A 15,697-nucleotide genomic window follows, 5' to 3' on the forward strand; every position below is an offset into this window, starting at 1 on the left:
CTTAGCAATACAATTATTATGACAAAATGTGACGTGACCTCAATGACCTTTGACCTCAAATATATATATTTGTCCACAACTCAGTAACCATAAGTGCTACATCCTTCACATTTGGTATGATAAGACACCTTATGACACCACATATTGTACCTCATTAATTATGCGCATATCTAATTCTGAGCAAGCCAATAGAGCTGGATGTCCGATTTTTGGTATATAGGGATAACTATAGGGTAGAAATCTAAATATGCCCATCTAAATATTAGACATCTACCATCGAGAACAAAAGAAATTTGCTGTAATTTGAATATTTAAGGAGTTTAAGCAATTCCCGCTATAAATAAAGAACCCCTGCCTCAAACTCCACAAAAGTTGCTAGACATATTTTGCTGTTGTCATGCCATTGCTTCGTTTAATAACCAGTTAATCAAATGCCTCATTGACAGGAGGAAATTCAAGACCATATTTGAATAGTAGTATATATTGTCCTCAAAATTACTCTATCACGGCCCAAGTACTCATTGCCTTCAGCAATACTGCCTTGTTATTATTATTATTACTATATTGTATCTTAGAAGGGCTCGCGGCCATGGAATTTTCTTTCCAAGTGATGTGGGGGGGGGGGGCTCTTAAATATATGACCGTTGTTGCGAAGGGACTGCGAAAACGAATATTTTCTTTCAACGCTTCATGCCATACGTTTTACTCCCTTCCCTAGGTAGATCTTTGAATTCTTCTGTTTTATGTGGAAGTATCTGTCTCTTATTCAAGGAATGAAACCATTGGGACCCATTCGGACCGATTTCGCTGGTTACTGATAGTCCCACAAGACGCACGGCGGAAGAGAATTCAGTCGCATATATGAGCGCCTTTACAAATTGATGGCTGTTCCGAAGGAGGGTCTCTTTCAGCTGTGTCCCTGAAAACAAAGAATCAGCAATAGCTTTGGGGCTGAAATAAATTCCTCGATCAAATCCCCATGAATGATCCTTAGTAACCATGAAGCTCTCGTCAACCACTACTCTAAACTCTGTCTTGACAATGCGACTAGATTCACACCTTGGAGAAGGCAATCAGCGTGTGTCAATTCAGGATTTCAGCGCGCCATTTACAAATTGAAAGTCAATGTCCTGTTGTTTTTTATTGTTTATTTCACTGGGCAATTGAAATGTATGCATGTCTTCTGTAGGCCTAGTGTCGTTTGTAACCACTCAACTTTGCTGATATACACCTGTATGACTCTGCTATCAACTGTATAAACGTGTGAAATGTTTTTCTTTGGTCTTGAAACTCATGTCGTACCTTACAAACCTGACCACTGCCACTGTTGGGAAAGCGGACACTTTCCATACCAGGGATTGATCATGCACATAAAAGATACGTGTCCCCATTGTGTGCATTGTGGAACACTAACAGAGAAAATCAACATAAATTCACCTTTGTTCTCCCATTTGCTCATCTGGATATTGTCAACCCTTTCAATTCGCTAAAGAACACTTAAAAGGAGACGTTACGTTATGTTCCGACACAAATCTCTACAAAGAAGATGCGGTTTTCATTTTTTCGAGAACAAAATGTAGCATTCGATCACTGCAGACATGTTAAACTCTAGGCCAACTTGAAATCACTGTAAAACAAGAAAATTGAAAGTTTCACAACTGCTTGATGCACAATGTGATCTTTTGAATGAAAGATGACCATCAAGTTCCATTCATAATCGAGTGGTCCCTGAAAAATCACTTGCATGTTGTTTTGTTCGGAAAGTTGCTGGGTTCGGAGGGTTGTGGCGCCATCTTTATTTTTCAATATAATAGCTGACGACATCCTCAGCGTAAACATCAATTGCATTTAAATTTGAGAGCACAAATCCTGAAAATGCATAATACGGTTGCCAGCTTAAAAAAAACCCGTCTCTTTATTTATTTATTTATTTATTTATTTATTTATTTATTTATTTATTTATTTATTTATTTATTTATTTATTTATCATCATGCTGTTTTTTTCCCTTCTGCAATATGGCGTCGAGTTGAAATGGCTTCGAATTTCAAAATAACAAAAAACCGAACACGGTAACCTAGCGATAGGCAATATTTGGATACCATTTGGAGGCTTAAAATTGCAGGAATTTTCAACAGAAATTTTAGTTTAAAACATCAGCCATTATACTACAATACAAGGCTATTTTTGAGGTATGACTATTCAGTAAAAGAATACATAAACGGTATATAATTGATAATTTTGAACAAAGTAAAGCGGTGTAATTTTTTCTCAGAGTGATCGAGTAATGGTGCGATTTCAATGAACACAGACACTTTATTTGATCAGCAATGTGCTGGTGTGTAGAAAACTGTGTTCCTGCCTGAAGACAGAATCCATAGTTATATATGTTTCTTTTGTTTCTCAAATAAATAGAAACGAACGCCATTGTGTTCAGACTGAATAATAACGTATATTTTTCTTTGTGGCTCTCACTGGCTATTGTCAGTTCAGTTTTGAGGCGTAACTCACAAAATATGTGTGCATATCTGTGCCTTTGTATGGTATGTGTGTCTCGTGACTACTTTTTATTCCACCCACAACTCAAAATGTTCACAACCAAAACGGGTGAAATTTTGTATCTTGTATGTTCATGGATATATCTACATCTCATAAGTTTCTATAGACTGTGACTTGCATAATTAAGGAAACTTTGCATCATTAATGATTTCTGCAGAGCATATACTGATGGAAAATCGTATTACTCAAATCAGATTATCATTTTATAAATGTTACGTACCTAGCTCTGTGGATAACATTTAGTAGATTGTGTCATCGAAAATGACGGTGATAATGACGATGATTGTGATATTGATTATGGTGATTTATAACCTAATCGCTTCTCAACTCCTAATAAAGCAATAAATAACCAACCACCGCGCCATATCGTTATCTTTTCAATTTATCAGTCAAGACTTTTTTTCCTGGGTATAAAGACTGAACCGACTGTCGCGTCAAAAAAGCATTCACTTGGCTTCAGATTACATTTGTTTTGTCATTGTTATTGAAGTTACCTATATCTGAAAAGTCTGCAAGTTGCAAATGTGCATACTTATATGTGATCGTATATAACTTTTATATCTTGGAAGGGCTTGCGGCCATTAAATTTTCTTTCCAGGTGTTGGGGGAGGGGGCGCTGAAATATTTGATCGTTGTTGCGAAGGGACTGCGAAAACCATAGACTTTAAAAACGGACCGTTTTAAGGTCTATGCGAAAACTAATGTGATCAAATATTTTCTTTCAAAGCTTCATGCCGTACATTTTGCTCGTTCCCTGAAAGATCGTTAAATTCTTCTGTTTTATATGGAAGTATTTATCTCTTATTCAAGATTTTAGAATGTAAAACCATTGGGACCCATTCGGACTAATTTCGCTAGCTACTGATAGTCTCACAAGACGCACGGCGGAAGAGAATTCAGTCGCATATATGAGCGCCTTTACAAATTGATTGCTGTTCCGAAGGAGGGTCTCTTTCAGCTGTGTCCCTGAAAACAAAGAATCAGCAATAGCTTTGGGGCTGAAATAAATTCCTCGATCAAATCCCCATGAATGACCCTTGGTAACCATGAAGCTCTCGTCAACCACTACTCTAAACTCTGTCTTGACAATGCGACCAGATTCTCACCTTGGAGAAGGCAATCAGCGTGTGTCAATTCAGGGTTTCAGCGCGCCATTTACAAATTGAAAGTCAATATCCTGTTGTTTTCCATTGTTTATTTCACTGGGCAATTGGAAAGTATGCATGTCTTCTGTAGGCCTAGTGTCGTTTGTAACCACTCAACTTTGCTGATATACACCTGTATGACTCTGCTATCAACTGTATAAACGTGTGAAATGTTTTTCTTTGGTCTTGAAACTCATGTCGTACCTTACAAACCTGACCACTGCCACTGTTGGCAAAGCGGGCACTTTTTATACCAGGGATTGATCATGCACATAAAAGATACGTGTCACCATTGTGTGCATTGTGGAACACTAACAGAGAAAATCAACATAAATTCACCTTTGTTATTCCATTTGCTCATTTGGATATTGTCAACCCTTTCAATTCACTAAAGAACACTTAAAAGGAGACGTTAGGTTATGTCCCAACACCAAATCTCTTCAGAGAAAGTTGCGGTTTCATTTTTTTCGAGAATCAAATGTAGCATTCTATCACTGCATTCGAGTGATATTTGTGGCCAGACATGTTAAACTCTAGGCCAACTTGAGATCACTGTAAAACAAAAATATCGAAAAATTCACAAACGCCTCATGCACAAAGTGATCTTTTGGATGAAAGCTGACCATCAACTTCCATTCATAATCGAGTTGTCCTTAAAAGTCACTTGCATGTTGTTTTGTTGGGGAGGGTTGTGGCGCCATCTTTATTTTTCAGTGTAATAGCTGAGGACATTCTCGTGGTAAACATCAATTGCGTTTAAATTTGAGAGCACAAATTCTGAAAATGCATCATACCGTTGTCAGCTTTGAAAAACTTCTCTTTATTTATTTATTTATTGTCATGCTGTTTTTTCCTTTCTGCAATATAGCGTCGAGTTGAAATGGCTTCGTATTTCAAAATAACAAACCAATCCCGAACACGGTAACCTAGCGATAGGCAATATTTGGAACACATTTGGAGGCTACCAATTGCAGGAATTGTCCACAGAAATTTTACTTTAAAACATCAGCCATTCTATACTACAATACAGGGCTATTTTTGAGGTATGACTATTCAGTAAAAGAATACGTAAACGGTATATAATTGATAATTTTGAACAAAGTAAAGCGGTGTAATTTTTTCTCAGAGTGATCGATTAATGGTGCGATTTCAATGAACACAGACACTTTCTTTAATCAGCAATGTGCTGGTGTGTAGAAAACTGTGTTCCTGCCTGAGACATAATCCATAGTTATAAATGTTTCTTTTGTTTCTCAAATAAATATAAACGAACGCCATTGTGTTCAGACTGAATAATAACGTATGTTTTTCTTTGTGGCTCTCACTGGCTATTGTCAGTTCAGTTTTGAGGCGTAACTCACAAAATATGTGTGCGCATATCTGTGCCTTTGTACGGTATGTGTGTCTCGTCACTTCTTTTTATTCCACCCACAACTCAAAACGTTCACAACCAAAACGGGTGAAATTTTGTATCTTGTATGTTCATGGATATATCTACATCTCATAAGTTTCTATAGACTGTGATTAGAATAATTAAGGAAACTTTGCATCATTAATGATTTCTGCAGAGCTTACCTTTATATATTGATGGAAAAATCGTATTACTCAAATCAGATTACCATTTCATAAAATGTTACGTAGCTAGCTCTGTGGATAACATTTAGTAGATTGTGTCATCGAAAATGACGGTGATAACGACGACGATTATGATAATGATTATGGTGATTTATAACCTAATCGCTTCTCAAATCCTTATAAGGCAATAAACCACACCTAGCGACAGTATACCACGAGATTTTGACCAGTTTATGACATATATGCACGAACGATAGCGTGTGCATATATGGAATGAACTGGTCAATTTCGTGGAATACCCGTTACTGAGGTTGTTTACTGCTATTTTTGATAATATCGAATTGAAATTCTGGCGTGAAACATCAATTCAGCTTTTAATAGCACTGGACATTTCACTAAATACAAAATGTATTGACGTAGAACCACTGTAGGCTATATTGAACTACCCGGAAACTAGCCTGTATTTGAAATACAATACAAAAATACTGCTGTGTACTTAGCCTATTCCTCAAAGACTTTTTCAATATCTTACACACAGCTTTTGTTACAACTTAAGTTTACTGCGATAAACCTTTGTAAGCATTGTTCTTTTCGGTCAATGATCAGCAGGAATACATTTAATAGAAGACCTTGAACTTCAAACGAATGAGTTTTATTTATTAAGATTAGCCAGATTTCTATTCGCAAATTCTGAGTTTTAATTATTGGAAATTAGGAACTTTACTCTATAATATATAAAATTGATGACTCTGATAATTATAACTTTTTCGATGAAGTTCGAGGTTGAACTAGTTGCTGGCCGCAAAATATCATTGTCATAATTATTTCGTACCTGTTAGGTTGCGTCAAAAAGTTAGTAATTTAAGAAAACCATTTAGGGCCTATATTTTCAATATCGCCATTCAAGTTTGAATATTTATTGACGCAGAAAGACCATAAATTTACCATATTACATCCGGTATCAATTGAAACTTTTTCAAGATGGAAATGGAGTAAGGTTTACTAAAACTGAATACTTACTAGCTACATATTAGGTCTGAGCGCACATATACAGCGCTGCGTGAGAGTGAATAAAGTAAGCAGTACCGTGATTGGAAGTCTGCAGCGCCTCCGTGCTGGAGATCGCGTAGTTATTAGAACGATAGAAACAAACTGCCGCCAAAGAACCTGCGCGCGTCCCTCCATTATATCTTGATAGTCTTATCGGAGTAGTCATGTAAATAAATAAGTGATCCTTACGGAGTGTTTAAAATAGACTTATCAATATCTACTTATCGCTCTGCAATATCCCGCCAGCGTTTTCAACATGTTAGGAAATACTGCCAACTTAACGACACCGCCTGTGGGAAGCAAAGCCAGCGAAAAACTAAAACCCGCCAAGGACCCCGTGGACGAATTATGTCCAAGAGCAGAACTGTTCCGTTCCAAGCTGATTGGAGATTTTCATTTGCTAGAGAGCCTGGATGAAAGTGGTCACGTGGATGCGCCAAAGCACTATTCTAAAGATATCATTGGTGAGTTCATTCAGCTCACAAAGCACTGGGTGAGATGTTTTGAACTTTAACCTAGTGATGTCTTTGTGAAATTGTTGTCAATGTTTGTACCTCGTGAAACGTGATTCATAAACGTATTAATTGTTCTGGTCCTAATGATGTAATTTATTTATCATTCCATTTTATTTATATATCCACTGAGAGTAAATTTAAAAGATTGTGGCCAACTGTTGCACTGAGTCATCGCTGGCTGACGTCATCAAAGTTTAATTACTGCCAGTCCTGCGACACTGCATTTGTAGTGCATACAAATTACAAGAACTGTTTCAAAATTAAGTATTCGAAAAAGTATTAAATGTTGGTAAAATAAATGTCATTTCGATCCCTTTGAAAAACATAGCTATAGGCTTATTCATCCAATGCGATGGCAAAGCTCTAGTTTATTGAAATAACTATTATTTCTTGTCACTCATTAAGTATGATAATTTGGCAATAAAGAAAGAATTCATGTCATGTATAATTAGGATTTCCGAAATTCCCTCTCTGAATCAATTGTGAATTTGAAAGAAGGCCACAAAAGTAATGCTGATCAGATCTTGTATCTTCTTCTCGCAGATACCGTCAAACTCAACAGAATAATGAGAGAGGGCGCCACCTCGCTTGTCAAATTTCAAGTTTACTCAAGTAAAGATAAATCGGAAATAAAGATGAACGACAGGCGTAAAAACAGAGTGAGAAACAAAAATAAGAAGACACCACCTTTGGATATGTGGGCACATTTTATCTTGGAAAGTATCCTTTATAGATCAAAGTGAATGGGGCAAAATTCAAGATACTCTGTGTTGTTTTTCTGAGAAGGAACGGGGAATCGAAACACAACGGAAAAGAATAAACTGCCACAAATGGTGTGATATATTTTCGAAAAACTCTTACTTGTATTAAAGCCGATTTCAAGCACTGAAATAGTTTATGCTTTCATGCTAAAACTTAGCATAACTTTTCTATTTACATTAATGAACAGATGAGCACTTCAGAACATTGATGAATATTTGGTATAGTGAATCATTTAAACTTTGCTTCAGACTTTCAGTTAAAATCAAGCACAGAGTCATTTTCTTAACGATTTACACCAGCTTCTATTTTCCAGAATTTTATGTTGGCTTTGATATTAGCAAATTCCATTGCATTGGGAGTACAGTCAGGTGAAATTTTAGATTGTAGTCAGGTTACCAATTAAGGGTAGACCCATGAGTTATTGCCCGGGGGGGGGTCTATCGTTAAGGTTACGGTCCGCTCAAAAAAAAAAAAAAAAAGATCGTATCAACGACCTATATCTGATAAAGAAATCAGAAATTTCGCTTTCTTTGTTATTGACTTGTAATATCTACTTTTACTGACTGTTCCAAGTTTATTCGGCGAAGAGTACCTGTGTTAGTGTGGGCATGGAGGTGGGTGACTACCCAAAAGCGAAACTATGGTCATTTTCTTTATAATTTGCATATTATTTTGTAGGTAAGAGTGAGTGGACAGGGGAAATGATGAGTAGTGTTCTCATCTTATTTTTGAGACCTCATAGAGAAATACGCTTTATCCTTCGACCATATGCAATTGACGCTGCTTTCTGACAATTTGAACACCTCATTGTGTGTTGATATATTAAGACGAAGCATTGATATTTCTCTTTCAATGTAAAGTTCTAAAATATTTCTTAAACGTGACTTTTAAATTGTATGAAGGAAAATGCGCGTGCTGAGCAAGCAATGAAGATAAGCTAAAAATACTGCCAAGTCAGAATTTTTCCCACGGGTTCTTTTGTAAAGAAATTAATACTTTTACCATTTTATCTTGACTCAAGCATTGTGACACGCGCCTCTTTAAATACATTTTTCAAAATCACTTCTCATTTTACGTCTATTGTGAAATTTTCAAGAAACTGACAATATTACAACGTTTTCTTGCATCTCTACATGCAAACAGATAGAATTGATATTAGCTGATACTGCACTGCTCGCGGGTAGTACCTCATGCTACCTTATTAGAAATCATAAAATCATTTAAGTCTCTAAGACCTCGATTACGGTCCTGGTGTTTTCAGACCACAATTGGACCTTGGCCGTGAGATAGAAGAAAAATAGTCGAAAAATCTCTTAATATTCAGACAGAGCCCGCTATCTGTAAACTGGCCTTGATTATCATGTATAGATCTAATCATTTGAACGATATCTTCACCACATGTCCACTTGTTTTCATTCTAGGGTCATAACGATCAAGTATTCTGTTGTCTGTTATTGGAATTCAACTTGAAAAAATGAGTGTATGAGTAACTTGTATGTTTTCATTGAAGACACGCCGCTCATTACAAAGCACTTCTCAATGACACTTATTGATTATACTTCTAGAAGTTTACTGTCACTTGGTATAATATCAAGATTTCGACTTTCATCACATTCTCCAGATTCTTCATTCACCATTTATGATGTAAGTTATTTTCCTGGTGTTGTTCATCTGATGCAATTGATGCAATCGTGTCATGATCTTTAAAAATTAATAAATGTTTTATTTTTCGTTGTTAGAGATATCTGACAGAGAAGACCCGAGCTTGGACCTCCTTCGAACAGTTTTGGATGTATTCGACTATTGCTCGCTAATGTTATTTATGATTGAAATAATTCTCAAATGGATGGACGATTTTTCACAATTCTGGAAAAGCGGCTGGAATATATTTGACTTCATTGTCACCGTAGGGGTAAGTGAAACGTCCTCTACTTTGGATCTTCGATATACCCATTTGTTTCTATTTTTTACGATGGTAATGTATTGGCAATGAGTTTTAATGGTATGGATATATCGCTCAAAACGGGAAACAGGATTTTTTATGTAATTTCTTGCTTTTCTGTTCAACAATATCAGTAGATCACTTATGCAAGGGAGTGACTTAATATTACTGTTTTCAGTCTTGCGTTCCAGAAATTCTGGCGGTCACTGCGGGTGGTTTTCGCGACCTGAGTGTAGTTGTCAGCAACCTTCGAGTATTTCGAGTCTTGAGGTCACTGAAGATGGTGTCTCGATTTCGCCAAGCTAGGCTTATTGCACTAGCCATCACAAAAGCATTTGAGGTAAGATACATAACATAATTTCGTGTGTTCAAACCTTTCGTTTCCATCAGTTTGTAAGCCTGTAACTTTTAAAAAGTCTGCAGCTGCCTACTGCACCAAGAGTTTGCCTTGGACAGAAGATCACCCTGTGTGGTAGAAATTTTTATATTCTTGTTCTATTTACATTTTCGAATTCGATATGTCACATCTGTACTCTATGGTTACAGTAATGAAAGTATGCATCATAATCTTACAATCCACGTTTACCACCATTGCCCTGTAGTTCTTAGATTAGCAATCAATTTACAAGCCGTATGTGCATTACGCGAAACATCGCAAGCAACCGATCCTTACAGTCAGAAAAATGTAACAACATAGCCGGCTATTGAACCACTCTTTTTTGGGAGTGGAGATTTAGCCGAGCGGTTCTCTCTGTGGCCTCTCAGCTAGGCGACTGATGCCGTATGTTGTGGGTTCGAACCCGATTGAAAACTAGCCGTATTACAACCCTTTCCTGGTCTTGAAATAACAAAAGAAAAACGTTTCTCAACATTTCCTTAGACATATACTTGCTTCGTCAGTACTTTTTGTAGTTTTTGGCAAGTTTAGAAAATTGCTTGAAGGGTATATTCACATGCGCACCACTGTCTATGGTTCTCAACAAAATACTACCAGAACATAACCGTTACATAAATCAACATTAACGACTAATTGCTTACTGTATTTTCACATTTCAGGCTATGACATTTATAATGTTGCTGCTGATGCTATTTGCTTACATTTTTGCCATCGCCGGAGTCTATTTCTTTGAAAAGTATTCTCGTTCCGAAAGAGAGGATCTCCTTTACACTGAGAGTTTCAGGTACTTTACTATATGTGAACATTGTGGAATTCTTACAATTGAGGATTGAGTAACTTTTAAGTTCACAATAATATCAGATATACGAATACATCTTATTACAAACCGTGACGATTATTAGCGATGTAGATTTCTATAAGGCACGCTTTCATACCAGATCTGTTACTGTCTGTTTTTGCGAAATGCTGACCCCCAAATTTGATTGATTCATCAATCTCTTTCAGTTCCTTGCCAAGGGCCTTTGTGACATTGATACAGCTCTTCACTTTGGATCAGTGGTTTAAAGTACTGAATGACATGCGCAAAGTTGTGGACGTCAAAGCAACAGTTTACGTCATCACGTGGATTTGCATAGGATCTTTCATTTTCAGAAACATCTTTGCTGGAATTATGGGTAATGTTGCTTACAACTGTTTGTTCATATATGTTATAGGAGCGAAATTGTGACAATCAATGCCAATCAGTAGAATATTTGGGTTGAAATACACAGGCTTATCTCCGCTGTTGAAATTGACGCTCGTCTGAGCTGTGTTGGTCTGGTTTATGTAAATGATTTCAGTTGTATTTTTGTACCAAATAGTGAACAACTTCCAGAGTATTCGCAATGAGTTGTTTGAAGAAGTGAAGGAGCAGGAAGAAGTTCGAAAATTAATTCAAAATACAGAGAAATTCAATGAAGAACTTCAAAAGCAAGACGAGAAGTTGAACAGAGCCAGGTAAGACCTAACGTTACACCTTCAAATTCGATTTAAAAAGACTTCTATTCAAGCAATAGTGGGGGGGGGGGGGGGGGGGGGGCAAAGTTTTTCAAAAAAAAAAAGAAAAAAAAAAAAAGAAAAGAAAAAGATAACCAAAGTGGAGTGTCTATTTTATTAAGTTTATTGAAGTGTCTGACTTTCTTTCCTAATGTAAAATATTTCAGACTAAATAAGGATTTTAAAAAGTCACTTTTTAATTCAAAATGAACACAGGAAACACAGTTCACTAATAATATCCGAGCATGGCATTGGAGGAGAAGATACGGAAACAGAAGAAGACACGGAAGTCAGACCACCTTCACAAAGCGACAATTTCGCTAAGATTATTGAGTAAGCTTTTGGACAGTTTTCGTTAAAGAGATATTTTCTTTCCATATTTCGATCGATTACCGAGGTGAATTCTGCCTTCTTGGCAAAATAACTATCGTACTCACTTTGATAAGTCAAATGCTTATCAGGTTGTCTTGTTTTCGCATTTCAAGTTAATTGATAAAAATATATTTCAGGGCGAAAGTTCAGAAATCAAATCATGTATGCTGTGGTTTATGTGTGTGCTAAATGAACAAAAGAAATACAAATTATGCAAAAGTATGACAATGGACTGTAACGACTACACCCTACTTCCAACCAGTTTGGCTGATAAGCAACTAACTCGAATTTTAAGAAGATAAAGTGAATGTAAAAGTTGGTGAATTTTTATATCTGTGAGATGAAACCCTTGTTACTTGAACATGGATTCCACTTTGAATTCCTTTGCAAGTCGGCCTTGTCTAAAATTTTAAGACATTTCCATCTCTCTATTTCTCTTCATAGGAAAACATCAACCAGTAGTGATGTTCATGAGCTGTCCAAAGTAATAAGCCAGCATCTTGTTGAAGCCCAGGACAGTTCAATTAGTAAGTGATTAGTACCTGACTACTGAAAGTGGTAGAAATGCCGGAGGATTTGTGCACAATTGCCTGAAGAGGGCGCCCTGCATGCAGGTCAATAACATGGGTATCAGCACAGATTACACCACTCTCATACCAACACAAACCATAACGATATACAGTAATAAAATATTGCATCTTTTGGCTAAACACTACCAGTATTCATAGCACATGACCTTTGAAAAATTTGAACATGGTGCCACTATATAAATTTCCAGTAGTAGCTGAAACTTTGTTCAAAGAGCAACTATACTTTGCAAAAAATGTTCCAATAATTATTAAAAAATAAGGGATTTGGGAACAGAAACTGATATGAAAAGACCAGTGAATGTAGCGAAGTAAAAGTTTCCGCCATTGTATCGACAAAGCTGCGACAAGTATAAACTTTCTCCATGCCTTACCCTGTGCCTTTCCGCCTTTTCCTTTCACAAAGATTGGGAGAAGACCGTGCATGGAAACTTGGAAGTTTTGGCAAGAACTCCAACAGAGACTCTATGGCCTAGGGATACTTTATTCCGGTATTTCCAACTGATGGAATCTCTGCAGGAAAATCTCCAGGAAAGGCAGGATCTCTTGGACCTTTCATGTAAGTGATGGAAAGTCTGGAGTTTCAGGTGTTTGATTGACAGAGAGCATGGATGCCAAGAATGGATAAAGTTTGAGATAATAAATCTGAACTTTCAAAAGCAAAACAAGCGCAACATAGATTTCAGTTGCGAAAGTTTCACAGTTCTAAGTTGATGAGTGGTGGAAAATGTAGCTCAACACTGAAAACAGATGATAATTTTATGAAATTGTACACATCTAATGCATTTTCCTTTATGTACAGCATGTCACATCGTTGTGATTTAAAGCCCCAATAGCTTATCTTTTTGGATTTTTCTTACCAAAAATATAACATCCTATTTTTGGAGAGATGTTTTGGATTCCTATTATTTAAGCAATAATGTACCCCTCCTGGCTTATTATAGATGAAATCATGGACCAGGCGAAGCCGAGTACATTATGGAGTGCAAAGTTTGTTTGTGTCCATTTAGTGGGCTAGGAGGGGCTATTATTTTGTAGTTTTGGCAATGCCAGTGAATTGTATTAGAAGTGAATTGTAGTAGAAAACATCTGGGGCCACAATGCTGGATAATCCGATACCCATTATCAGTAATAATCTGGGGATAACGTCACAAATTCACTGGTATTGACAAAGCTACATAATAAACCATATTGTATTTGAAAATGTTACAATTTCAGTCCTCGGCAATGGATTCAGTTAATTGTATCTGTACTGTATATATGACTTTCAGGTCGAAAATTATTCAGTCAACATCCAAGTTGTACATTCCTTGCCCATCTTTGAAAAATGTTCTGGTCACACTTCCGTTTAGCATTTTCATATGAATTTTTTTATTTCAAACCATCTTATAAGAAATGTAAAAAATACAGCTAATGGGCTTTAGGCTCTGGATATGCAAACATTTGATATTTTTGTGAAGTTTATTGTTTGATTTAACAATGAAATTTAAAAGAACTTAATATAAACCAAAGGCTGGTATTTCAAGTAATTCTTTTACTCAATGAAGATAAAGATTAAAGCCATCATAACCTGTTACAGATTTCCTGATTTCTTATGTTTACAGATCACTCCATTCTGGAAATTTTGGATTCCTGAGGAGATATAGCTGGTTCTTTGAGGTGATAGGTCAACAGTGATCCAGTTTTTAAAGATTGCTATGAAAGTTACAAATATAACAGCCGGATTGGGACAAATATTCCTTGTGCTAAATATCTATACATAGACCAATGGAATTGATCACATTCCTTGCTTTGTAAGAGATTTCCCTGAACCGGTTTTATTGAACAGATGATGATCCGATTTTGATTTGAAAGTACAGTGAAATAGGGTACAGCAAATTTTACACATTCAGAAATTCATAATGAGACACTTTTGATTTTGTATATTATCTTCTATAATTCCTATCTGCTGAAAGATAATCACTGAATTAAACTTTCTAACACTGGTATGATCGTTATATTATCTGTCTATACAGTTGTTCACACACACTGGGTGCACTGTACCTTAGAGGTATTCTCTGAGACGTGACAATACCAAAGCTTAAATTGAACAGGACATAAATCTTCGAATTTTGTGAATATCATTATACACCTTTTAAACTTTATCCCCAAGCATGAAAAAAATTGTTTTCCAAAAGGACCTGATAGCGTACAGACTAAGTATGCATGCATCTAGCATTAAACATACAGAACAAGAATTAAACTCTGGCAGTGAAGAAATAGTAAGTCAGCAGCATTATTGAAATAATAATGAGATCAATCAGATTTTCACAGTGTTTGCATAATTGCAGGGTCAAAAAGTCAAAGAACGTCTTGTTACAGTTTCATATTGGCCTGTGCAAAGTCAGTGTTCTTGGACCCTATCGGGATGCCCCCTGATTTATAATCAGTATAGGTCCAAGAAATGAAATTTTGTTTTGCAGCTTGTCTATAGGTTTTGTAGGTTTTCATGGAATAAAACAAGTGTTATGGCATAGTTTTTCTTCCTAAAAATCTTTTGTTCACAAAAAACACCCTGCATGCTCCCAGAATAGCATTGCAGCGTATTTATGGAGGTGAAAAGAAGTTTGTCTTTGATTCTTGAATGGGCAATTAAGTAAACCTAAAACTTGCCTGTATAAAATTTTGTATGTTTTTGAACCATTTACCTTTCATAATTTGAGTAAACGCTAAACAAAGACTTTAATTACTCTGGCCACATATCCATGTTATATTGTGTTGTTGGTTACCGTTGCAATTCATTTGTACAATATTAGCTTACTTTAAGTCACCTGCCACTGATTAGCAAATTGAAAATCCACACTTTCCACTGTGTTAAATGCTATCAAGCTTCTTTCCCTGTATGTAAATCAAAGCCACCAAGCCATAGCAGTAAGTTCGTTCTAAGATCTGCTATGAATGGATGAGTGAAGGAAGATAGTTTCTGCTTTACTAAACCGTCTCTCTGCAGTTGTGAATATTTCGCTGTGGATAACAGAAATGTTGTCTCATCTTGATGTCTAACCTGACAGCATTCTGTTATGTTGTGCAATGCCCTGCTAGTAATTCCCTATTGCACTTGCTGGCTCATTCCTTCATCGGGTATTATTTACACTACCGGTGATGGTCCTGCACTATGTGGTTGGTTTCAGACCTATGCGCAATATTTGCTCCATGTGATTTTGTTTCTATAGTACTCCTATTGCAATGGAGATACAGACCAAAATATTGGCCATCAAAG

General features: G+C 36.4%; 1 protein-coding gene across 1 annotated transcript; it reads left to right on the forward strand.

Annotated features, from left to right (window-relative positions):
- Positions 1-6,336: 6,336 nt before the first annotated feature.
- LOC139121944 (cation channel sperm-associated protein 2-like) lies at positions 6,337-14,944 on the forward strand. Its single transcript, XM_070687280.1, has 12 exons — positions 6,337-6,791; positions 7,386-7,562; positions 7,904-7,972; positions 9,344-9,516; positions 9,725-9,886; positions 10,603-10,727; positions 10,949-11,118; positions 11,305-11,440; positions 11,696-11,812; positions 12,296-12,378; positions 12,845-12,997; positions 14,043-14,944. Exons 1-12 carry the CDS (start codon positions 6,584-6,586, stop codon positions 14,072-14,074), a joined length of 1,605 nt encoding a protein of 534 aa, XP_070543381.1. The 5' UTR covers positions 6,337-6,583; the 3' UTR covers positions 14,075-14,944.
- The last annotated feature ends 753 nt before the right edge of the window (positions 14,945-15,697 follow it).

The sequence above is a fragment of the Ptychodera flava genome, chromosome 21 (genome assembly GCF_041260155.1).
Source record: "Ptychodera flava strain L36383 chromosome 21, AS_Pfla_20210202, whole genome shotgun sequence".
In the NCBI taxonomy this organism is placed as follows: Eukaryota; Metazoa; Hemichordata; class Enteropneusta; family Ptychoderidae; genus Ptychodera; species Ptychodera flava.